At 32.3% G+C, this 23,606-nt stretch overlaps 4 protein-coding genes and 1 long non-coding RNA gene across 9 annotated transcripts; 3 read left to right on the plus strand and 2 right to left on the minus strand.

The window, feature by feature from the left end:
- Positions 1 to 534: 534 nt before the first annotated feature.
- Positions 535 to 3,413, plus strand: SCPL29 (serine carboxypeptidase-like 29). Its single transcript, XM_079064789.1, has 10 exons — positions 535 to 903; positions 1,135 to 1,242; positions 1,327 to 1,422; positions 1,537 to 1,629; positions 1,738 to 1,823; positions 1,910 to 2,170; positions 2,243 to 2,376; positions 2,480 to 2,575; positions 2,659 to 2,764; positions 2,987 to 3,413. The coding sequence occupies exons 1-10, from the start codon at positions 645 to 647 to the stop codon at positions 3,179 to 3,181; spliced, it is 1,434 nt and encodes a 477-aa protein (XP_078920915.1). The 5' UTR covers positions 535 to 644; the 3' UTR covers positions 3,182 to 3,413.
- A 1,015-nt stretch (positions 3,414 to 4,428) lies between these two features.
- On the minus strand, positions 4,429 to 6,637 carry LOC145130966 (uncharacterized). Its single transcript, XM_079065713.1, has 2 exons — positions 5,827 to 6,637; positions 4,429 to 5,696 (listed from the first exon to the last, which is right to left on the minus strand). The coding sequence occupies exons 1-2, from the start codon at positions 6,635 to 6,637 to the stop codon at positions 4,429 to 4,431; spliced, it is 2,079 nt and encodes a 692-aa protein (XP_078921839.1).
- Positions 6,638 to 8,237: 1,600 nt separating this feature from the next.
- Positions 8,238 to 9,517, plus strand: LOC145134099 (uncharacterized). 3 transcript variants are annotated; one of them, XR_013718916.1, is made up of 5 exons: positions 8,238 to 8,449; positions 8,551 to 8,706; positions 8,866 to 9,164; positions 9,310 to 9,346; positions 9,416 to 9,517. It is a non-coding gene; the product is annotated as an uncharacterized LOC145134099 (long non-coding RNA). The 3 variants fall into 3 exon arrangements; XR_013718915.1 differs by having other exon boundaries at positions 8,238 to 8,706; positions 9,271 to 9,346; XR_013718913.1 differs by having other exon boundaries at positions 8,238 to 8,706.
- A 6,639-nt stretch (positions 9,518 to 16,156) lies between these two features.
- On the minus strand, positions 16,157 to 18,663 carry LOC145133990 (uncharacterized). 3 transcript variants are annotated; one of them, XM_079068927.1, is made up of 3 exons: positions 18,573 to 18,663; positions 16,998 to 18,304; positions 16,159 to 16,685 (listed from the first exon to the last, which is right to left on the minus strand). In XM_079068927.1, exons 2-3 carry the CDS (start codon positions 18,289 to 18,291, stop codon positions 16,531 to 16,533), a joined length of 1,449 nt encoding a protein of 482 aa, XP_078925053.1. In that variant the 5' UTR covers positions 18,292 to 18,304; positions 18,573 to 18,663; the 3' UTR covers positions 16,159 to 16,530. The 3 variants fall into 3 exon arrangements, with proteins under 3 accessions (XP_078925054.1, XP_078925053.1, XP_078925055.1); XM_079068928.1 differs by having other exon boundaries at positions 16,157 to 16,685; positions 16,998 to 18,650; XM_079068929.1 differs by lacking the exon at positions 16,159 to 16,685 and having other exon boundaries at positions 16,912 to 18,304.
- Positions 18,664 to 21,007: 2,344 nt separating this feature from the next.
- On the plus strand, positions 21,008 to 21,605 carry INH3 (inhibitor-3). Its single transcript, XM_079067864.1, has one exon. It carries the CDS (start codon positions 21,071 to 21,073, stop codon positions 21,371 to 21,373), a length of 303 nt encoding a protein of 100 aa, XP_078923990.1. The 5' UTR covers positions 21,008 to 21,070; the 3' UTR covers positions 21,374 to 21,605.
- Positions 21,606 to 23,606: the final 2,001 nt, after the last annotated feature.

A 23,606-nucleotide genomic window follows, 5' to 3' on the forward strand; every position in this document is an offset into this window, starting at 1 on the left:
TTTCATTATAGATGCAAGGTATGAAAATAAATGATATCAAACAGATACATGAATTATTTATTTTATCTTCAATTTAATGATCGGTTCACCCTTCATTTTGTCAATAATAACTATTTTAACACGTAAAAGTTGATTTTATGTCCTTAGAGTACTTAAAAGAAGGTAAAAAACCTTTTAAAACAAAATATAAGTTTGTAGGCTATATATAGCTTCATTTTCTGTTAAAAAAATACCATAAATAGATAGTCGTTAAAGGATGTGAAATGCTTGTTAAGAAATAGGTACATCAAAAAATATCCATGAAGCTGAGATAAAACACATTTGACATTTATATTTTTAGAAACTTTTAAATATTATTCCTTTCCAAAAATTATAATAGAATTTTCATTCAATATTTTTTGAGGGCCCCTAAACGGTGGAATTAACGGTAACGTCCCAATTCCGTAACGGGAAGTTAACGTTCCAACAAACTACTACCAGAAAAGGGTATGGTCCCGTCTGAGCAAAGTCACCCGATCACTACCAACATCATCTTCCACTACACAATACTATAATAATATCTATATCTATATATGTAACTTCTCCTCGGTGCTTTCAATCAATATTCATCTTCCTCCCGATTCCAGATTAAACCCTAAATCAAAATGCCAATTAGGAACTGGGGGTTTCTTCTTTTCGTTTTTGTTTCGGTTAGTAGCGTAGCTTTGTCTGTTTCAGACCCGATTACTCAACAGAAGTTGGATCAGGTTCTGAACTTGCCTGGTCAGAGTTTTAATGTCGACTTTGCACACTATGCTGGGTATGTTACTGTTAATGACGAATCCGGGAGAGCTCTGTTTTACTGGTTGACGGAAGCTGTTGAGGATCCTGCTTCCAAACCTCTTGTTCTTTGGCTCAATGGAGGTTAGCTACTTGATTTGATGTATTTATTTCAGGTATTCCTGTTTTAAATTCAGATTCTGCGTGATCATTGTAAATCTGGATTTGTATGATGTTAGGGCTTTGGATCAGCAATATTTATTGGTTAAAAAATTACAATAGGAATTCGTATTGATTGGAAGTGTAATATATGTGCTTATTTTAATATTCCTCTGATAATACGAACTGAGTTGCTGATCTAGATTGTTTCTATAGGGCCTGGATGTTCATCAATTGCATATGGGATGGCTGAAGAGGTCGGGCCATTTCATGTCAATAAAGATGGAAAGTCGGTTTACTTGAACCCGTATTCTTGGAACACTGGTGAGAGTTTACAAACTTTTTTACCAAATTTAGTATTAGTTTATTATTGAAAACTTACTTTTAATAATCGTTAACTATTTGCAGTGGCAAATTTGTTGTTTCTTGATTCCCCTGCTGGAGTTGGATATTCTTACTCAAATACCACTTCAGATATCTTGAACAATGGAGATAAAAGAACTGGTATAACTTCAAACCTTTAAGTCACGTTTGGTTTGCAGAGAAGGAATTGGAATGTGAGATTCCATTCCATGAGAGAAATGAATGGAATTGAACTCATATACTGTTGTGTTACAGCTGCAGATTCACTTCAATTTCTCTTGAATTGGCTTGAAAGATTTCCTCAATTTAAAGGAAGGGATTTCTATATAGCAGGCGAAAGCTATGCAGGTAACTTATTGTAACGTATAAGAATAAAAATTATTCATTATAATCTGAATTTGAGATTAAATAGCTACTTAGTTTGACCTCAAAAGTCAATAATATTGTTTCTTCTAGGACATTATGTTCCTCAACTAAGCCAAGCCATCGTGAGATACAACAAAGAAAATACAAAAAGTCCAATTAATCTCAAGGGTTACATGGTAATTTCTCTCTGACCAAATCTTGTTACAAAAGATATTGAAGTTAATCGTGCACAATTTAAAATCTTTTATTTTTGTTGTTGAAGGTGGGAAATGCCCTAACAGATGATTATAGTGATCATGTTGGACTTTTCCAATTTATGTGGGCAGCTGGCTTAATTTCAGATCAAACTTACAAGAAATCAAACGAATTATGTGACAGGGAATCTTTTATTCACCCATCACGTGAATGTGACCAAATAGTTGATATTGCTTATGAAGAAATGGGTAATATCGACGCGTATTCCATCTTTACCCCTCCTTGCACTGCAACTGGTGTCACTAAACGCCTTTTAAGAAGATGGCATGTGAGTATTTCCTTCAATTTGCCTTATAATTTGTGAGAAGGGTATTAATGGAAACATTTTGTTGTACTACAGAAAGTCGGGCATATTGGGCAGAGTTATGATCCTTGTACTGAACAACACTCCACAATTTACTTCAATTTACCCGAGGTCCAAAATGCCCTTCATGTTTTCCACAGCAACACATCAAGAAAATGGGAAACTTGCAAGTACTACTTTTACATAAAGATCATATCTTGAAAAATAACTTATTGAATATGATATCTTACATTTTTATGATTGTTTGTTAATAAGTTGAATTTTGTTTCGCAGCAATGTTGTAAACTTGAATTGGAAAGATTCTCCTATATCTGTTCTCGATGTTCATCAAGAACTTATAAGCTCAGGACTCCGCGTTTGGATATTCAGGTTCTTGATCGTTTTGAAATTTTAAAAAAGTACAAAATCCCACCAATTTTGTTTTCGATTTTTAATTTAATTTTTTGTTATAGTGGTGATACGGATGCGGTGATTCCCGTCACTTCTACTCGTTACAGCATAGACGCTCTCAAGCTTCCGACGGTTAGCCCATGGCGTGCATGGTACGATGATGGCCAGGTAATTCCCTTCATCATCAACAAACCTGTACGAAGATTTGTAGGTCCCACATGTTGGGACCCTGGATGTTTGGCCCATTGATATAAGCCAAACATCCAGGATATATGTGGTCCCACTTTTTGGGACACACATAACATATGTAGGCCATACAGGATCACATGATTATGATATGGGATGTGTGGCCCACATGAGAAGGTCTGATTGGTTTTGAATAATATATAGGTTGGAGGGTGGACACAGGGGTATGAAGGGTTAACTTTTGTATCGGTCAGGGGAGCAGGGCATGAGGTGCCTTTGCATAAACCGAAGCTAGCGCTTGTGCTCATTAAGAATTTCTTAGCGGGAACTTCCATGGCATCATTTGATCAAGTGATTGAGTCCAAAACTTCTGCTTCAGAACAAGTTAGCGGCTTCTAGAACCTTCTCTAAACTTTGACTCTTGTTGACAATATAAAACACGAATAAATGTTGTGACCATTTCCTTTTGGTCTTGAAAGAGCATCTAGTGTTGTTGTTTTTAGGCAAAGAAGTAGTTGATGTAGTTTGTTGAATATATATGCCATAAATTTGATGTTGTGGTGGCTTTTTTCAGAAAGAAAGAAAGATGACTAGCAAAATACCAAATTGTCATTGCAAAGTCTTTTATTAATACAGGATCGCAATTATCAAATAATTTAACTCCCGTATCCCATTCATGATTCATCAACTATTGACCTCTGAAACAATGGCGACGAGAAAAGCTGCATTCCATGCTGTTTCAAACACTAAACTTTGTTATGTTGCTACAATTTGCCGAATCTAACACTAAACTTTCAAGAATCTTGATCTTTTGGTGAAAGGTTCTTCTTTTTCCCCTACATTATTAATTGGTTGTTCAAGATTGCATTTTCGATAATATAAACATCAATTTGTATTCTCAATGTTCATCAAACTAAAGCGATAAAAAGCTTCACTTCAATCAGATCAACAGAAAGTGATGCACTCATAAATCATAATATTAATGTAGCAACACGAATGAAAACAATATTATAATAACTATAAATGCAAGATCAGACGATCAAAGACAAAGTCTGATCTTGGATTTATAAACTGTCGTGATTCTTGGATGAGTAGAAAAGATGTTGTAAGTTGGGATTTGGATCTTGAATTTGTGACTCTAAATTTTGTGAGTCGGTTACTATGGAGGTGATTTTTGAGTTGTAATATCTAAAAATAAAATAATTGTAACTGTTAATTAAGTTGATGTTTGAGCTGTAACTTCTGGAACTATTGGGTTGATGTTTGATCTTTGAGTTGATTAGTTGGAATGTAATAGGGTTTCTTGTCTTCAGTGTGAACTGTTGTATAACTTTTTAGACATAAGTTTTGTATATTATAGATTTTCATCTCCTCTTCTGCAAAGGGACACTTCATATTCATATAATTGAATTCTTCAACTAGAATTATAGATTGTTACAAGATAATACAAAATCCTTCACGATTTGAAATGATTCACATGCACCAATTCCTAAAAGACCTAATCCAAAACTAGTTAAAAATGATTGACGATTCAAATAACAAAAGTAACGAGTATGGCTACACCAAGAAACCAAACAACATTTTTTTTATTAGCAAGACTTCGATAAAAGAAAAAAAAAAGTAACAAACAAGGAGTATATATTACATCAAGGGAGAGCATTATATGCATGCTTCTTTTTTTTAATCTGTTTTGATAATATACGCTGCTTCTTCATTATGCGACTTGGTATTTCTATGGTTGGCATGTGAAGAAATTTAGCAAAATCTTGTCCTGTAACGAGAGCAGTAGGAGTAACAGGTCGACGACACTCATAATGAACAGCGTACTTGCATTTCAAGCACTTAAAGATCATTCTGTATTGCAATTTTTCACCACAGTGATTGCATTTACCATGGCACTCGATCCCTTGAGCAAATGTTAGACGATGTCGGTGACCTTTTATCACAATCGTCCCTCCAAACTTAACATTGACGAAATAGAAGATACATCTCTTATAGTGGGTATATACGGCTTGCTCACACTGAAAGATTAAGGGTGCACATGCAGTATGCATCGACTGAACACAAAAACTACAATGATAGAACCAAGATTCTGGGTTAAATTCGTCCTCACAAATTTCACAAAAGTAGTCGTTAGGATGGTTCTCGACTGGATCGTATCTTAGGGTCAAAGGATGGTCATCGTACTTGTGTCTAATCATTCTAGGCAACATAAAAGCACACTCTATATCCAAGTAGAAATCGCAAGAAGGGCAATAGAATGCGATGCAATTTATTAGGTAATAACCACATGCATTGCATGGTGTTTCCGATAGACTGGATGAAGCATCTATTCTTAAGAGAAGATGGTCAGGGTGAGCTTCATGCGTGATTTCTTTGGGTAAGAATGCACAATTCACATCTACATAATACTCACAAGTCTTGCATCCATATGCGAAACCATTGGAAGGTAACATGCAAATCTTACACCCAAATACACCAAAGAACTTTCTAGTAACATTTGGCATGAGAAAAAGTGTATGGTTTGGATGGCCAGGGTGGTCTTTTATTTTACCGGGTAGCCTAGCACACCACTCATGAAGAACAAACCCACGACATGGATGTCGAACACACATGTAAAATGGTATTTTTGTGATCGGTTTCACACATCCATCACATAATAGTTGAATTTTCTTCAAGGGGTTGTGAAGTAAAATCGAATTCTTATTGAGTGATGTTTGCTTGTCTAAAAGAACCAGTGGGTGATTATGAGTAAGATGTTTGAGCTTTTCACCATGGTTTTCCTTAGCTACAAAGTCCTTGTCATTCTTGATAAAATGGTGCTTGAGAAGGTTGTAACTTTCATCAGGAAATGGACAACGGAGAAGATTAGGATGGTCATCATCTTTGAAATTTTTACAAATCTTTCCACGACCTGATAAATATGACATACTGAAATTTTATCTAATAATCATGAGACCATGAAAAAAGTATATATATATATATATATATATATATATATATATATATATATATATATATATATATATATATATATATGTTACCTGGGTGCAAAAATTGGACGTACTTTGAAGTTGCACAATGAATATGGACATAGTATCGACATTTATCACACTTGTAAACCCAAAAGTAAATATAGAAACCCGTATCACAAATTCTACATCTGGGATAGAACTTGGCTTCTTGATCAATGTCCGGAAATGAATATGTAAGGGTAAGTGGATGAGAATGAGTAAAATTGTCATTAGTAGGCTGTTGGATAAGTAATTTTGTAGGCAACAAAGCGCAATCCTGATGGATCCAAAACCAATAACAAGTGGTGCAATGGTAGAAAGTCCCATCATGTTCATGACCACATGCATTACAACTAGATACCAATTTCTTTAAGTTACGTTGCAGTCGGTGATGGTGGCTTGGGTGGTCCATCTTCTGTTGAGACATGGTAGCACAAATTATATCCATATTGAATTTGCAAATGGAACAATGGTAATTGAAGAAGTTCTTCCGCTTCCGATTGCAAACACCACATGTCCATTCTTGATCAGAATGAAAAGAAGGATGTGGATCTTGAAATCTCTCAGACAAGGTAAGGTTGTGGTTAGGATCATGTAATGGATGGTCTTGTAGGGTTTTGGGGATTTCTGCACAAAATTTGTGTAAAGAGTAGTTGCAATTCTTGCAGGTGTAGTAACACAAATGAAATGAACAGATGTCTTCCTTACACATGTTGCATTGGCCAACATGGTGGTCTTCAACCACAAAATCATCTACATCTTCTTCTTCTTCATTATGGTTTGGTTGTAGTTGAACAAGGTTGAGTGGATGATTGTGACTGAAGTGCACAAATTGTTCCATTGCAGCTATCGATGAAATGTCTAGCTACACAAATAGATATAGCTAGCTGGAAACGTGAATCTATATTTCATCATCAGAAAACAAAATAATCATAGACAAATCTTACTAGCTGTCCTAAGTTTATAAAGTAAAAACTATGAGATTGAGGATCACAACTTGCACATTTAGTCAAGTGGTTTCAACATCCAAATATTCAAAAACCCTTTCGAAATATATATATATATATATATAGTTTGAAAATTAAGATAAGTGAAAGAAAATGAATCTGAATACTATACAAACTTGACCCAAGTCATTCAATTTAAAGCTGATAAATAACACCATTTTCCTATCAAATTAATTTAAAATCTTATACATCATATCAATCATGTGACAAAATACTCATCTAAGGCAACCAGATGATCAATTTCCTCTTGCTTATTGAATATCATGGATAAACATTCAAAAGACATACTTTTACCTAGTTAATAGTTATTCAAACTCAATTTCTCCGGACTTTCTTAAAATCGATAACTAAATATCACAATGCCCGTTCTAATAAAAAAAACAATAGAATCGCATATATATATATATATATATATATATATATATATATATATATATATATATATATATATATATATATATATATATATATATATATATATATACCATCTTATAAAGAGTATATGTTTGTGGGTCCTCAACTTTTAAGACATTTATCTTAAAAAACAAGGAGGCTAAAATTGGACCATTGGATCTAAGATGAATGATTATGATGTTGTTATTGGTAATCCATGAGAAATGATTTCAACCAATCACAATAGAGAGTGTAATATTTACTCTCAAACAAACACAGATAATGGAAAAAATGAAACCCGGTTGCCCTAATTTACATTTACCTCTCAATCCGCCGTCACACACATTCAGCCCCAATCTCCTTCTCCTCCTCTCGGAAGGCATTGAACCCAGATAACCCACAGAAATCGGAACTCGAAATCGACTGAATCCATCGTTCGCTCACCCTTCCTCACGACAGCCACCACAGCCAGCCACCTACAAACTCCTTTTGTCGAATCGTCAAATCATAGTTCCCATTGTCGTGTGTGTCCATCGATTTTAGCATGGCTTTCGATTTCATCTACTAGGGATCAAAACAATCTTGAAGTCTTCTAAGAGTGTACCGATTAAACAAGAGAAAGGTTTGGTTTTATGACTTCGTTTGATTTACATTTCAGAAAATCTGGAACGTAACATCCCAAGAACCTTGAACGAACCATCGTTGCTTTTGTGTCTTGGTGTTTTAGATCTTTAACAGGTTATAATTCTGTTAATTGTGTTTTAACTGTTAAGAACCCTAGACCATCTGACCATGTCCCATATGCTTTTTGCTGTGAGTTTCTTTTGTGTTTATGCATAGAAAAAAAATTCTCCGAAAGAAAACAAATCGTCACCATGAAACCAATTACCATATGCTTGCTGTGAGTTTTTTCTTTGAGTTCTGATGTTGATGAGTTTCTTTTGTGGTTATGTATATGATTTTTACAGATCTAACACCACCAATCGCTTGAAAATTCGTAGGAACCCCTAAATGCATTCTTCACTATAGAGGTCTCTCTCTCTCTCTCTCTCTCTCTCTCTGATTTTGATTTCTTTAGTTTTGATGGCAATCTTGGTGGTGGCTCATAGTGTGAAAAACCGCCAACAGTTCAGAGTTGGAGATCTGGATCTAAATTCATTGGTTAAAGGGATGGAGATTAGGTATCCTTTGGGGGCGTGGGTGGTATAAAATGCATCGACCTGGTTGAGCTCGATTGTTCGACTTCTTTACACGTAAACAAAAATAAAAAAATAATAACAATCTTTTTTTAATTTAATTTTATGTTCTTTAGTTTTTTTATGAAGTGAATGACAGTTGTTAACCGCTTCATTAGAACTGTGTTTGGAGGTGGAGATTAGACAACGCCGACATTATGTGAGAACGAGATGGAGACGAAAGTTGCAACAGGGTACTATGGTTTATGCAAGGCCATGAGTTCAGTTTATCACACCTCTTCTCCTTCTCTTCGTCTCTTTCAAACCAGATGAAGGTAAATCTCCACCTAAAGCTTCCATTTCCTAAATAGTGTCTACAAATCAGAAAATGGTGGCGTTTTCAAAAACACTTTAATTTGCTCATTTTTAAGTTAATTTGGTTTATGTATACGACATTTTAGTTTTAAACAATGACTTAAACTGTTATTTTGCAGCTGTTAGAGATATTGCATCAAGGAAAGGCTTCAAGTAAAGACATCATTTTATATCTTAACACATCTTAAGTCTTTTTGTTTCCTCTTGAACCCATTGATTTGTAATGTTATGATGAAGTTGAGTCTTATTTTGACATTTTGTTTGTAGGATTGTTTTCGACATATGTTATTTGACTGGATTTAGGTAGATTTTAAGGGAAATTTGGAAGGAAGACGAAACACACTATGAAGATAGACAAATGGGCTGGATGTATAACTGGAGGAATCATTTTGTGATGTAGGTTTTTTAATATAATCAGGTGATACAATGGCTCAAATGCTTGATTTTATATACTTTTTGTTGTTTTTCCATGGAAATAAAGTTGGGCACTTTGTAGAATCTTATTTTTCTATTATGTTTTGCAGGATGTGATGGTTACTGATTCAATATTATCATTTTTGTAGGGAAAAGTTATCTCATGGAGGATTTTAGCTTTAACCGGTATGTAGACTTATGGAAAATCAACGAATGTTTTAGTAGAGGTGCAATTTGTTTGTTGCTTGGTTGCAGGTATTGTATGAAGGGTTATTTGGGCAGAACTGAAAAGTGTATTGATTGTTGAATGAGTATTGGGTATGGGGAGGAGCTCCTGTGTGCAGGATGATTTTGTTTGCCGGGGCTTTTAAAGGTAGAATTCATGTTCCACATATTTATGATGGGGATGAAAATTTGAATAATAGGATTTAGTGAAATTGAAAAGAGTAATCATAGAATGAATTTCTTTATCAACGAGTGTTTTAATGGATGTGGAATTTGTTTATGTTGTTTTATTATTTATTATTAGATAGACAAGTTATGAAAAATCAGAAGGCTTTGTAATATGGAAAGTATTTGTTTAAGATAATTTTATTATAAAATGATTTGGTTTATATAATGATTTTAGAGTTTTGAATTTGACCATGAAATATATTTTTTTTTCTTTTTGTTATTTCTGTTTATATTATAATGATTATAGAGTTTTGAATTTTTTTATGTTATTTCAGTTACATGTTTTGACAATAAAAAATAATTTTTACTATTATCTTAACTTGTAACTTTTGCAATAAAGGTCATACACTACAATGAATTTGACTATGAAATTGTTTATAACATCCATAAAAAACTTGCAAAATCGTAATTTAGAAGATGAATATAATAGTCAATAATAAACTAAGTTGGAGATGAACAATGTAAACACAGTGGTGAATTAGATTGGCAAATGTTGAATAATATTTTAGATATAAAGCAATTTATAATTTATATAAGAATCGTTTAAATTTTTTGATTTTTGTATTTCATATAATATATACCGTCCGATCCGATGCTTTTATTATTTTAATTTATTTAAAGCATTAATAAATTCCTTTGTTTTCTAATATTTGAGGAAATAAGATAAAAAGAAATAAGGTATTTAATAGTAATATTTTAGATCTGAAAAGCAATAAAGAAATAAAAAACTAAGAAATGATAATATGGAAAAAGACATGTTTTAGTACGAAGAAGCCTGGTAATTGAAATGCCTTTATAGCGGGTTATGTGACACGAAACAACACACCAAAATACTGAAACGAACAATCTGACATGAAAAGGAAACTAATCACCACATGAAACTATGAGTCATAAGGAACTATCTGGCGTCGCCGCATCGCGCGGGTACCCTACTAGTATATATATATATATATATATATATATATATATATATATATATATATATATATATATATATAAGCTTAGGTTATTGTATTCTAATTAATTATTGTGTAGATGTAGGGATGAATGTAGGGGTGAGCACCGGAACAGGGTACCCGCTTCCGAAACCGAAACCGCCTCGGAACCGCCGGTTCCGGTTCCTAAATTATTGGAACCGCCTTAAGCGGTTCCGGTTCCGGTTCTCATTTTTTCAGAACCGCTACCCGCCGGGTAACCGTCGGAACCGGTTATATATATATATATATATATATATATATATATATATATATATATATATATATATATATATATTGGAAACTGTCAATTATCTTTGTATAAACAGAATTTGTTTATTGTTTTTAGAATCTGCAACAATTAGTGGATACACATAGTATTTATTTTACCTTCTGTGGTTTGCCTCCTCACAATATTGGCATAAAAAAAGTCGATTATTCTCCTTCACTTCAAATGAATTTATAATATGGGCCATGTCCAGGCCTACACTACATATAATGATACAAACAATAATACATGGGATAAAATGCATGTACACAATAAGTAGAACTCAGTAGAAGCTAAAATGATTACTTGTTCTCTAATTGTCTTAAGAAAGCGATTTGTGAAACTGTGGAGTCGCAAATAATTACTCCACAAAATCTCACTAGTTTTTAGTTACACCATTTACAACAATAATGAAATTTATTTAATGTTAGAATGCATGGAATTTTCGGAACGTGTCAATTTTTTCTAATTGCAACAAAACATCCTTATTTTATTTAAAATATACCAAAAGTCTCTAAAAATAGTTTTATAATATAATTTTTGTGATTCTTACTTTTCAAAAATTAGATGCCGGGTACCCGGAACCAGAACCGGTTCCGGGAGCGGTTCCAAAATCTTAAGAACCGATGTAACCGGTTCCGGTTCCGGTTCCGGTTCCAACATCCTAGGAACCGCCGGTTCCGGTTCCGGTTCCAGCAAATTCGGTCGGGTACCCGCCTATGCTCACCCCTAGATGAATGTAGACCAATGGTTTTAGTTATTTTAAGTAAAGATTTACCTATCTTTAAATTAGGAGACACAAATTTAAAGTAGGAAACACATGTTTAATTAATGAAAATTTCGGATTTTAAGAGATATTGATTCTTTTAATTTTGAATTCTGATTTTTTTAATTAATTTATTTTTAATTCTAACATAATTTTTAATTTTACTCGATTTTATTCTTTTACAATTCAATTCTGTTAGAACGATATTCTATGAAAATGCCAGAATATATTCTGATAGAGTACATATATTGATTGAAGTAACTTCTTGTAGAAAAACAACATTCTTGAACCTTCAGTTGAAATATAACATGATCCTTATATATTCAAACATTGTAATGCAAATATAGATTCATACATATTCTTATAGAATAATAGTCTAAATACCATCCTTAAATATACAATTATTGAACAAATAGATTTGATTACTAAAATTAATTAATAGATAACATTAAAAATTTACCTTATTTAATTAATTCTTAAACTATCTTGCCTAAATTAAAGGGATTAATTAAATATTTATTTAATTACTAAAATTAATTAATAGATAACATTAAAAATTTACCTTATTTAGGTTTTGAAATGATTGACTCATATTGATTCCTACATCCACATAATAATTAGTTAGAATATTTGAACTTAGCTCTCTCTCTCTCTCTCTCTCTCTCTCTCTATATATATATATATATATATATATATATATATATATATATATATATATATAAGGCTGAGTTATTGTGATAACTTAAAGATTTGTGAGAACTTGAGAATTCCTAATCTGCACATCATTTTTCAAAACAAGACCACAAATATTAACGAAATGCAACGTCTAAGTCATATCTAGACTAAAAAAAATATTTGATGATATATATATATATATATATATATATATATATATATATATATATATATATATGAAAAATATTCATATATATGCATGCATGCATATCCGTCCCCGCAGTTCATATAAGTACTGATTCATATATATATATATATATATATATATATATATATATATATTTATATGTATATGTATATATGAAAAATATTCATATATATGCATGCATGCATATCCATCTCCGCAGTTCATATACCTACTGATTCATATATATATATATATATATATATATATATATATATATATGTGTGTGTGTGTGTGTGTGTGTGTGTGTGTGTGTCCGCAGTCAATGTAACTGCTGATTATCAAACATTACTGTGGATAATTATGCGTCTGCAGTCCATATAACTGTTGATTGTCAATATTACTACGGATAATCATATATGTGTCCACAGTTCAAAAATGCATGTATGCATATTTATGAGAACATTTTTCAAAGACAAAATCGTCAAATCTTTTTTTTGAGCCTATATATGACTTAGACGCTGCATTTCGTTAATATCGATGGTTTTGATTTTGAAAAATGATGAGCGGATTAGGAGTTCTCAAGTTCTCACAAATCTTTAAGTTCTCAAAAGAACTTCCGCGCGCGCGTGTGTGTCTATATATATATATATATATATATATATATATATATATATATATATATATATATATATATATATATATATGTATATATATATATATATATATATAATTCTTAAAAAAGCCCCTTAACAGTACTTTGTGGTTCATGATTCTCAAGCAATGATTTCACAACAAATTCACAAGAAAAGATCTCTTAAAGTCATATTTGAATCAAACATTTGAATGAAATCCAACTTATGTTGTAGTTTTTTTTATCATAACTTGCAAAACCATAGTTCTCTTTGATGTTTTATTATATTTCTACATATATAATAAACTCAGAATGAAATAGAAAAAGACGTACATGTTGTATTGCAGATGAAATTTGATCCTTAAAATAACATATCACATAAAAAGTTGAAAACAAACAATTGTGTTGGCGATAAATATGGTATATGAACCAACCCTTTTGAAGGACTGGAGAAGAATATGTTTGGTTACACGTAAGGAACTGATTATTTATAAAGAAATCTAGACTTTGATGTGTTGGAAATAATTAAGGGAATAACAAACTGATTATTTTCTTTGATCCCACATTTGAGAGAGAGAGAGAGAGAGAGAGAGAGAGAGGGGGGGGGGGGTTAAATAGGTTTAGAAGGCTTCCTTTGCCTTTTAGTCTTTAAAGGCTTTAGTGAAGGTAAATGGATGAGCCAAGCCCAAACGCGTGCGTAGCAGGTCGTGGACACGAGTTTGTAAAATAACACGATTTATGCGCACTTCGCGCTGCGGTGTTGACCAAATGTTGACTTCATGGATAAACTCCAGGAATATTAGAGAACTCTCCAAAAATAGGATAAACACTAGGTTTGAGTTTGGATAGCCTCTAGGGTTTTTTGAATTCAAACTGTGATAGGATCATTGTTTAATTTTCCCTGGGGGGGGGGGGGGGGAGGGGGCACTAGGGTTTTTAAGTTTAGTATAAATAAGGGCTCTCAGGTCCCATTTATTATGTACTTGGTCATTCAATCCCTTTGCTCCCCTTAGCGAATTTTAAACATCAAATACTAGTTCTTTTAGGTTCTAAGTAATCAACTTTGTGTTTATCGGTTCTTCCATAGTTGTTGAAATAGGTAACCTGCATTAAATCCTAAGGTTGTACACCGAAGGTTACAACATTTGAGCGACGTAAATACTTTAAGGACATGAGTCATTTCGTACAGCTGCCAACAGTCAAGATCAAATATCATATTGGTTTTAATATTATGTTACACATTTTATTTCATCCCGTAATGGGACATATTGCTTTTACCCTTCCTTACAACCAAATCTGATCATATAAGATCAATCTGATATCTGGACGAAACTCGGTAACAACAATAATAATAACTGGATTTATTATTTACGACAAAGTGACATATATTTCTCAATATTATTTGTTGGTTTGTTTGTGATGTATATTATAACGATTCGATATTAGTTCTTAATACTAATCGTTGGATTGTTCATTATCTTCGTTGAAGTATAACATGAAGTTGCAATAGAAAGCCATACTTAATTCCATTCTTAAATTGAATCCAAAGCAAACTACACTTACAATTGTAATATTCTCTCATTTTATTTTGAGAATAATTATAAAAAAACATTTATAACAAGATACTTATAAGGGAGTCGAGGAAATAGCTAGGAGGACATAGCAACAACTAATAATCTATAATTTATTGATAAAATATCAATTAAATTGGTTATGCTTATAAAGTATACAAAGTTGAAATGAAGTAGGCGACAAGAAAAGTATATGTTGAAAAGATATAGAGGAATGCATTTCATAAAAACAGAAAAAATGAAAATAAGATTTTATAACAATAGTTTAAGCCTTTTATTTATGGAACTTTTGCTCAAGTTAAATAACAAGTAACACATGCATAGTAATACGGTATTTGCTTATTGAAAATACTATATTAACACCCGTAGAAACCACAGCTAAAAAAAACATTATATATAGTTCGGAATATCCGATCTATGTTTTGTATGTGTAAACATTTGATAAAATTATGATATTATATGATGCAATATAAATTTGAATATAATAAAAAAAACAAAATAAATAATAGAAATGACATTGTTATACAATAAATTATAAATAACGGTAATGTAATAAATATATTACGTACTTATCATTTTATAATTTGATTTATTCTTAAAACATAATCGATGTAGATTTTAAGGGTGAATTGTAAAAAAAGAGATTTTATGTTGCTGGAATTAATAAAAATCTGGAGGGCATAAAGATTGGAGTAATAACGTAATTTAACTTTCTTATGTATAGATATGTTTTGTGATTGAATTTTTAAAAACATGTTTTTTTTTTCCTTTTATATCGCTGGCACAAAGATTTAATTTTCACGTGGCTTTATAAAATTTCATGAATTAATATGTTTCTAAAATTAAGTTAGCCGCTAAAAAAAGTGTAAGTGAGTTTTTTCATTACTAGAAATAATTGTTTCCAAAACTAAGATACAGAAATTTAGGTGAATTATCGGATTTAAATTAATAAGGATGAACTACAGCCCCGCGGCCGCAGCTATCAGGTGGTGTCCTCCCTCTTTGAGGTTGAGGGTTCAAGTCTCATCATGAACATATGTGAAATTAAGTGTTAGTTTAGGAGTAGATTGTATATTTATATCTGCCGGTCAAAAAAAATAAATAACTAAAAAGGATGAAGGATAAAATAGTAATTCAATTTTGATAGAAAAATAAATGTAGGAGATGTCATGTGAAAAAAAATTGTAGATAAGGTGCAAATTTGTTAATACTGTAAGTAGCTTATCCATATGAGCATTATGTTTTTTTCATAAACATTTTAATAAATTGATCTGTTGTGTTGTAAAATTTAATCTCAATTTTAATGAATCATTTTCAAAGCTTATTGTATTTGTTTCCGATAACCTATTAATTCAACATTTTGACTATGTACATATGGAATATAACCAAGTATATTAATTTTATATAAATAAATTGAAATTGTGTATGCTAATTAAATTATTATTAATACTAAGCACGGTACGTCGATAACCACCGTTATGATCGCTTCAACTTTTCATCACAACCGTTCTAAATCGCTATTTACAGTTATTATGCGGTTCGTTTATACCCAGCTTTGCAGAACACGGTCGTCTCCTTCCAACGTTCTTCAACCTCCATAAAGATTGATGCAAGAAACTACAGAAGCCACGACTTAATTGCGTGTTGTGGCTTCTTTGATAGGAGTGTGCTCCCATCTAAACCGGTAATTGCACATGATTTCCATTCCCACCTATATAAATCGTATGATCAATCATGGAGCACAGTCGACTGAATACGTTTTTTCCTTTGAAGAAAATCCACCCAAGGTAAATTTCTTGAACATATGTATGTTTTAATTCCTGTGTGCAAATTTCAAGGTTTTTTTTACATCTGAATTATAATTCTCGGAACTCTGTAAATTGATTGTATCGTTATATAAATCAGCCATATAATCTGTAATTCCCATGGAATTGGAATAAAGTTTGGTTGTGATTGTAGTACATCAATACAGGTTAGCCTTGTATCACTATAGGAGAGTCCTGAGAAAGAATACACAAGAAAGAGGTATTACTATTTTCATTTGAACGTAGTTTGATGAAGTTATGTAATGGGTCAAACCAAATTAGGTATTTAACATCCTATATTTGACTTCATTTTATTAGTTATATACAAAATTCTTGATGCTTTTGGGTATTTTTGCGATTCGTATCTGTTAGATGTCTTACCATCATTTTTATGTTAATCAAACACTCAAAGCCATCAGGATGGTGGACAAAGGACACTATCGTCATCATGTTCATTAACAACTTCAAGACTTACAAGAAAAGTAATCACCAAAACAAATCAATCACCTGTGAGAGCACGTGGTCTATGCTCAAAGGTAAAAAGAGACATTCCTGTTTGTGAAACAGCTCTAACAAATCCCATGTTAGCAGTTAATGTTGGAGAATGCCAATAATCTCCTGTCCCAAAAACAATCTTATTCTTCAATGCCAGTTTTCTAGTGGTTGGAAGACTCATCATTCGTGTTGAAGGACTATCTTTAACAACCACCACATGTTTTAACAACTCACCTGCCCTTAACTTCTCATTAACCCCTCCACACATCAAAACCAAATCCTTAAACTCCTCAAAAACACTCTCGCATACAATACCTTTTCTCCCAAACATAACCTTACATATATTCACATGTATCGGATCCTTAATCTCAGACATAACCTGGGAGATCACAAACTCGGTGTTCCCTTTAAACCGGGATCTTAACTCGTCTTCAGGTGTATCCAAAAGCTTTTGTGTTCCACCATTGCTGATACCCGATACAATAGCAATCAAAGCTGTTGTATCAAAGTTTATGTAGTTTTCATTATCTGGTGAACTCATTTGTGAAACAAGATCGCCAAAAGAGCCTTGAAATTTGACATCACTAGGTTTTACCAAAGGGTTAGTTACAAAAGGCTCTTTTATGACAGGTGGAGAATCGAGCTTTATTTCAAGAACAGATGCATGCTGATATGATCTTGAAAGAACATCTATCCATCCATCTTCTAGTTCTTTGGAGAAATTAATGTCAAATTTTGAAAATGATGATTCGAGGTTAACCGGTTGAAATTCGTTAAGAAAATTCTCGAGTGTGAATCTGTCAAGTCCGTTTGAGAAGAAAAAGATTATGGAAGTAGGTTTTAATGCTACAGAGGCGTGAGCTGCTTCAAGAAGAAGATGGATTTTAGCCTGTAAACCCTTGTTTTTTAAAGATTCGTGATGGGTGTTCCATGATATATACTTTGGGTTTCTATCGGATACAATAAACCAAACTGGGTTCCCATTGAAAGTGCAAACTATATCAACATGCGCACCTTTATGAAGCTCGTTGTGTCTTGTGGGTTGGAATTTGATTGTTTTGCAGACACGTGTCACGCCAGATATATCTGGATGTTGAAGGACGTGAACTACTGCTTCAAAATGGCCGATGTTGACAGAAATCGATGGGTCGGAATTTGGAGTGAAGTCATTTGATGAAACGCGAGAGAGGAAAGAGAGCTCTGATTGGGTCAATCTGAGGAGAGTATGCTTGCAGGATGGATTCAAGGATAAGGTTTCTAGTGTACTCATCACAGCCTCGCATCTCTTTTTTGCTTCTTCGACCATTGCGCCTAGAACCCTAAAAGCCCCATGAAAATGTTGTAATCAGATTTAGGATCTTACATTAATCTCCGCCAAAAAAAGGACTTGACTTGTTGATTTTATTTCCAACACGAATGAAAGCTAATTAACTAGGTCATCAAATTCTGATTGATTTCGAATTTTAGGGTTCCACAAAATGAGCTGCTATAAGTAAATTGAATCTCTAATATTTGCGACACGAATGAAAACAAACTTCTGATAAGTAGATCATCAATTTGGTGTTAAGATCAGATGTTTGAACTCACCGGAGGTCAATCAAGAAGATTCGGTCCCTTCACTAATTTTCCCTGAAACAAAATAACACAGAAACTCTAATCCGGATTTCATCAATGTACACATGGATGGAGGACAGGGTTCATATATTTTTTAATTCGATTTTTTCTATAATTAAAAATTAAAATCTCTCAAAAAATATTTACCAAACACACCTTTGAATATCAATAATAAATTTTATAGATTTGATTTGGTTAATAAAATTCTGTTTTTCAATTTTATGGTAAAAATACCAAAATTGAAAAAAAATAGTGTAACAAAATTGATTTTTATAAATAGATATGAATTTACTTAAATATATTTTAATACCACCATAATTCTTTTTATTAGCTTATTTTAGTTTTCAAACTTGGTACTAATTTGTTTACTTAAACAACCTGTAATAACTCTAACTCTGTAATATTAGAACTTTGGTGGTGGAAATATAATAACTAGACCATGTTGGACTATTATAAAAAAGAGTCTCTGAAAATGCCATAAAAATCTTTAAGTTTGTTAGTTTTTATCGGTTTTTATCTAAAGTTGTATTTTAGGTTTATTAATGTCTCAGATTTGTAAATTTTTTTTTTCAATTTTACTATTTTTGTAAATTTATCCCATAAAACTGAAAAATTATGTCAAACTTAAGAGCTTTAATGAAACAAAAATCAAACTTAAGGGCTTTTATGAACCAAACCAGAAAAAAAAATAAAACCCAACAATTCTGTCAAACGTAGGAGCTTTAATAAACCAGAAGGTAAAATTCAAAAAAAGAAAAAAAAATTACAAACATCCACTTTTAATAAACTTAAAATCCACAAAAAGATAAAACCCATAAAAACTTGACAAAACTGCACAAATGGTCCATGTGGTTAGCTGAAAATTGTCACTTTGGTTCAAAAAGGTTTGGACTAGCACCAGAGGTCCAAACTTTTCATTTTGTTGCGAGTTTGATCTAGTTTTCTATAAACTTTTTCATAATGACTATTTTGCCCTTATTTTTTTCTTTTTCAGTTTTTTTATTATATTAAATACTTTTTTTTATTAAAAGAAATAATAAAAAAGAAAATTTGCATTTCCTATTTTATTTTTATATTTTTTATAACAAAATAAAAAAAATAAAAATGAAATCTCTCTCTCTCTCTCTCTCTCTCTCTCTCTCTCTCTCTTATTTTCCAACACCACACAACCCTCCAACCTGCTGCCTTACCTCTTCCCTCTTCCCCTCCGACGACCACTGCCGACATAAGCAAAAAAAAAAAGCAGTCGCTAGGCTGCTGGGCAGCCTCCTGCCACCATAGAGTTGCTCTTAGTCACCACCATCGACCACCTCTGTTATGCTGCTGCTGCTACTACGTAAGTCCCCATTGACATTTTTTTGTGTGAATCGCAAAGGGCCAAACCGAGGAATCAAATGACCCGTCATTTTTTTTCTTTCATCATCTTCACTGGAGAGGATGTTCAGTGGCGATGATAGCAATGAAGGGCATGTTGCAGGTACGCTATCATTGTTGCTCCAATTGAGGGTTTTCGAGCCCTAATCACACCTAAATCAAAGTTTTCGGGGCAAGCTTCAATATCTGGTAAAATCACACCGCAAAGAGAGGGTAATTCAAACCCTAGAATGTAGAATGCTTTAATGGAGAAAGATGGAGGGCGCATTGCTTCTATCTGTTTGTTGAACATAGTCCTAAACCCTGAAGATTCTTGAAGTAGGAGTGGAATTGGAGAAAATCGAAAGAACAGAAGTTGGAGATGGTGGCTGTGACTGGTGATGACGGAGTGGGTGACGAAGGCAGGAGCTGCAGCGACAGCTTGTTGTATGGTTTTTTCTTGTGTCCGACCATTTACCACGATGAGGGAGGCAGCAGATCAATACAAGCTTCATTTGATAGAAGAAGAGGGAGAACAGGGGTGGTGACAGAGTTGTGGTGGTTGCACGGTGGCCACACAGTCGGTGGTTTTTAGTGGAGGGTGATGGCAGGTGAATGCTGGAACGAAGGCAACAGGTGCAAGGCAGCAACGACATTGGGTTGTTTGATGGCAATGGGTCACGAGAGAGAGAGAGAAAGAGAAAGAGAGAGATTCTTTTTTATTTTTCTTCTAATCATAAAAAACATTTAAATAAATAAAAAAATAGAAAAAGAAAGTACCAAGGGTAAATCCGTCATTTTAAATATTTCTAAATCAAATTGGACCAAAATCGCAACAAAATGAAAACTTTGAACCTATGGTGATAGTCAAAACCATTTTAGACAAAAATGACAATTTTGAGCGAACCATATGGACCATTTGTGCAGTTTAGTCTAAAAACTTACAAACTTTTTAAAGTGGAGGAGGTGCACAAAGAAAAGTCGAATACGACAGCGTATGGCTAAACTATTGAATTTGCAGAGCACACACAGGTATATATAGACACGTATATATAGACGCTCTCCCCAAATTAAATCATTCACACCGGTAAAGCCCTAGAAATTTCAAGAAGGCGAAAATGGCGAGACCTGCAAGGCAATTGGCAACGACCACCACTACCATAACCTTAGAGAACCCATCTCCGCCGCAGACAACAACCCTAACATTGACGCTCAATCCAAGGAAGAAGAAGGTGACATGGAAAGAAGGCACCGTCGATAACGAGTTTCTCCAAAAGAAGAGCTCAAAAAAATGCTGCATCTTCCATAAACAAAAACCTTTCGATGAAGATTCCAGCGAAGACGAGGATTGTCACGATGATCATCATGACCATGATTGCGGCGGATCGAAGAAGGATGACGACGGAGCATCGACGAGCTAGGTTATTTCTATCCGCTTTTGATACTATACGGTTTGTAAAATCTATGGGTTTTTGCGAGGGCTAAAACTTCTCGAGAAAATTTTGTGTATATAGAAACCTAATCATGATTCCAATATATTGAATCGGATGCTCTAGATCTGATTACGTATTGGAGTTCGATTTGTGTGATGTTCCAGCATATTGATTGGATTTTGTATTCTATGTTGCTGTTGAATGAATTTTGATTTCTAGATGCTCGATTCTACTGTTTTTTACGAATTGGTATTCTAGAAGCCTTCATTAACATTTATATCATATGAACAAATTATCTCTGTTTTGGGTTTTCTTCTATGTAAGCGGATATGGGTGCGAGGGTTTCAATTGTCTCTATAATTTGTTATATATGGAAGAATGTGGTATATGATGTTCGTATTGATGATAACTTGATTACTTGGTATTGATTTTCTTTTAGATTTATGATATTGCTTGATCTTAATCTGCAAATCACTGAATTTAAAGATCTAGAGAAGACTGTAAATACTACTATAGTAGTAAGACAAACTATGGATTATAAGCAGGAAAAAAATGAAAATAATTTTAAGGAAATAACAACATACTTTTTCACTATAATGTTAACTGTAATAGCAATGTATTTGTAATTTTCTATGGATTATAGCATTTTTTTCTTTCAATTTTTTGCTTATGTGGCATACTGGCATCATTTCAATGTTATGTGACATCCAATAATGCTTACGTGGCAGATGAAGGGGAATAACCCATGTCAAGATCTCACGTTTCATATTGCCCAAGCTAGATAATTAAAAAACATTTTAATTTATCATAGGTGAAAGTTAAAATATAGTGTGCATATTGATGGAACAGGCAAACTACGTTGCTATTTTTTCTTTTTGGAATTTGTCTTTTATATATTTAAAACCAGCTTTTAGCTTTTAGGTCAGCTAGTTGGGGATTATTATGATGTTGACCAATAAGATTAAAATCAGTATAGATAGTCATTTTGAATAAAAAAAGAATGTATAAAATAAGGAAAAAAAAAGTGTCCCAATGCAGTTTTTACATAGGAAAGCAATGAGATGGGGTGGAACGAATATTGGTGATCACAGTCACATAACTGACTATAAATTGTAATCTTAAACCTGTTTTCATTCCACTGTGTATTCGGTTAGTAAATAGATACCGAGTTTGCAGGTATATTTGGGGGTATTAGGTATCCCATTTTTATTTTGAATGATTATGTAATCATACCAAGCCTATGACAATAAATATAAATTATTTTTTTATTTATATGTAACAAGAATTTTGATCTCTTAATTTGGAGAGAAAGGGACGAAACGGCAATAGTTTTATAATATTGCCATTGTTGTGTAAATATATGATAATTACAAGCATATCAATAAAAGTAAAGTAGAGGGGGGAACATTATTGTAATCAAATTTTATAAAAAATTTCACACCTTTGCTTTTCAAATAGGGAAAATGACATAAAAGCCCTTAAGTTTTCACAAAAATGTCGGTTTTACCCTTGGACGTGTTTTATGTCCAGTAAAGCCCGAAGTTTTGTTTAATTTGTTCATTTTTACCCTTATAGCCGGTTTCCAGGTAACCTACCGGTTACCTAGGTTACCTAATGCCAGTAAAGCCCTTGAATTTTAAAAAATGTTCGGATTTACCCTTACATTGATTGTTATTATTATTATTATTATTATTATTATTATTATTATTATTACATTTTTAATTGTATAAAAATACTTTATACATACATTTTTAAATGTATAAAAATATTTCATACGTTTTTAATACATTTTTATACATATTATTATCATTATTATTATTCTTATTATTATTATTATTATTATTACATTTTTAAATGTATAAAAATATTTTATACACACATTTTTAAATGTATAAAAATATTTTTACTAATATAAATATATTTTTAAAAATATATATACTTGTATTTAATATTTATATATACATTTGAAAGCCCGTGTATTCCTATAGAAATGTATTTATATATTAAAAATGTATTTATTTGTATTTAGTAAGTATAAGTATATATATATATATATATATATATATATATTTCATATAAAAATATATTATATACATATAAATATAAAAATATGTATTTATATGGTTTATATTATATAAAAGATATAATTATATGTATTTGTACATATTACCAAGTATAAATATATATTTATTATCAAACATCATACTAAATAGATAAGCAA

This window comes from Lactuca virosa, chromosome 8 (genome assembly GCF_052849685.1).
Source record: "Lactuca virosa cultivar CGN04683 chromosome 8, Lactuca_virosa_CGN04683_v6, whole genome shotgun sequence".
NCBI classification, from domain to species: Eukaryota; Viridiplantae; Streptophyta; class Magnoliopsida; order Asterales; family Asteraceae; genus Lactuca; species Lactuca virosa.

Excerpts from the sequence above, each read along its gene's own strand:
- LOC145133990 (XM_079068928.1), bottom strand. The coding sequence starts at position 18,291 with ATGGTCGAAGAAGCAAAAAAGAGATGCGAGGCTGTGATGAGTACACTA. Across the intron at positions 16,686-16,997 it reads TAGACCACGTGCTCTCACAG|GACTCTCCTATAGTGATACA; the intron begins GTGATTGATTTG and ends ATTCTTTCTCAG.
- INH3 (XM_079067864.1), top strand. The coding sequence starts at position 21,071 with ATGGCGAGACCTGCAAGGCAATTGGCAACGACCACCACTACCATAACC.
- SCPL29 (XM_079064789.1), top strand. The coding sequence starts at position 645 with ATGCCAATTAGGAACTGGGGGTTTCTTCTTTTCGTTTTTGTTTCGGTT. Across the intron at positions 1,630-1,737 it reads AGCAGGCGAAAGCTATGCAG|GACATTATGTTCCTCAACTA; the intron begins GTAACTTATTGT and ends TGTTTCTTCTAG. Across the intron at positions 2,377-2,479 it reads AGAAAATGGGAAACTTGCAA|CAATGTTGTAAACTTGAATT; the intron begins GTACTACTTTTA and ends TTTGTTTCGCAG.
- LOC145130966 (XM_079065713.1), bottom strand. The coding sequence starts at position 6,637 with ATGGAACAATTTGTGCACTTCAGTCACAATCATCCACTCAACCTTGTT. Across the intron at positions 5,697-5,826 it reads CGTCCAATTTTTGCACCCAG|GTCGTGGAAAGATTTGTAAA; the intron begins GTAACATATATA and ends CATATTTATCAG.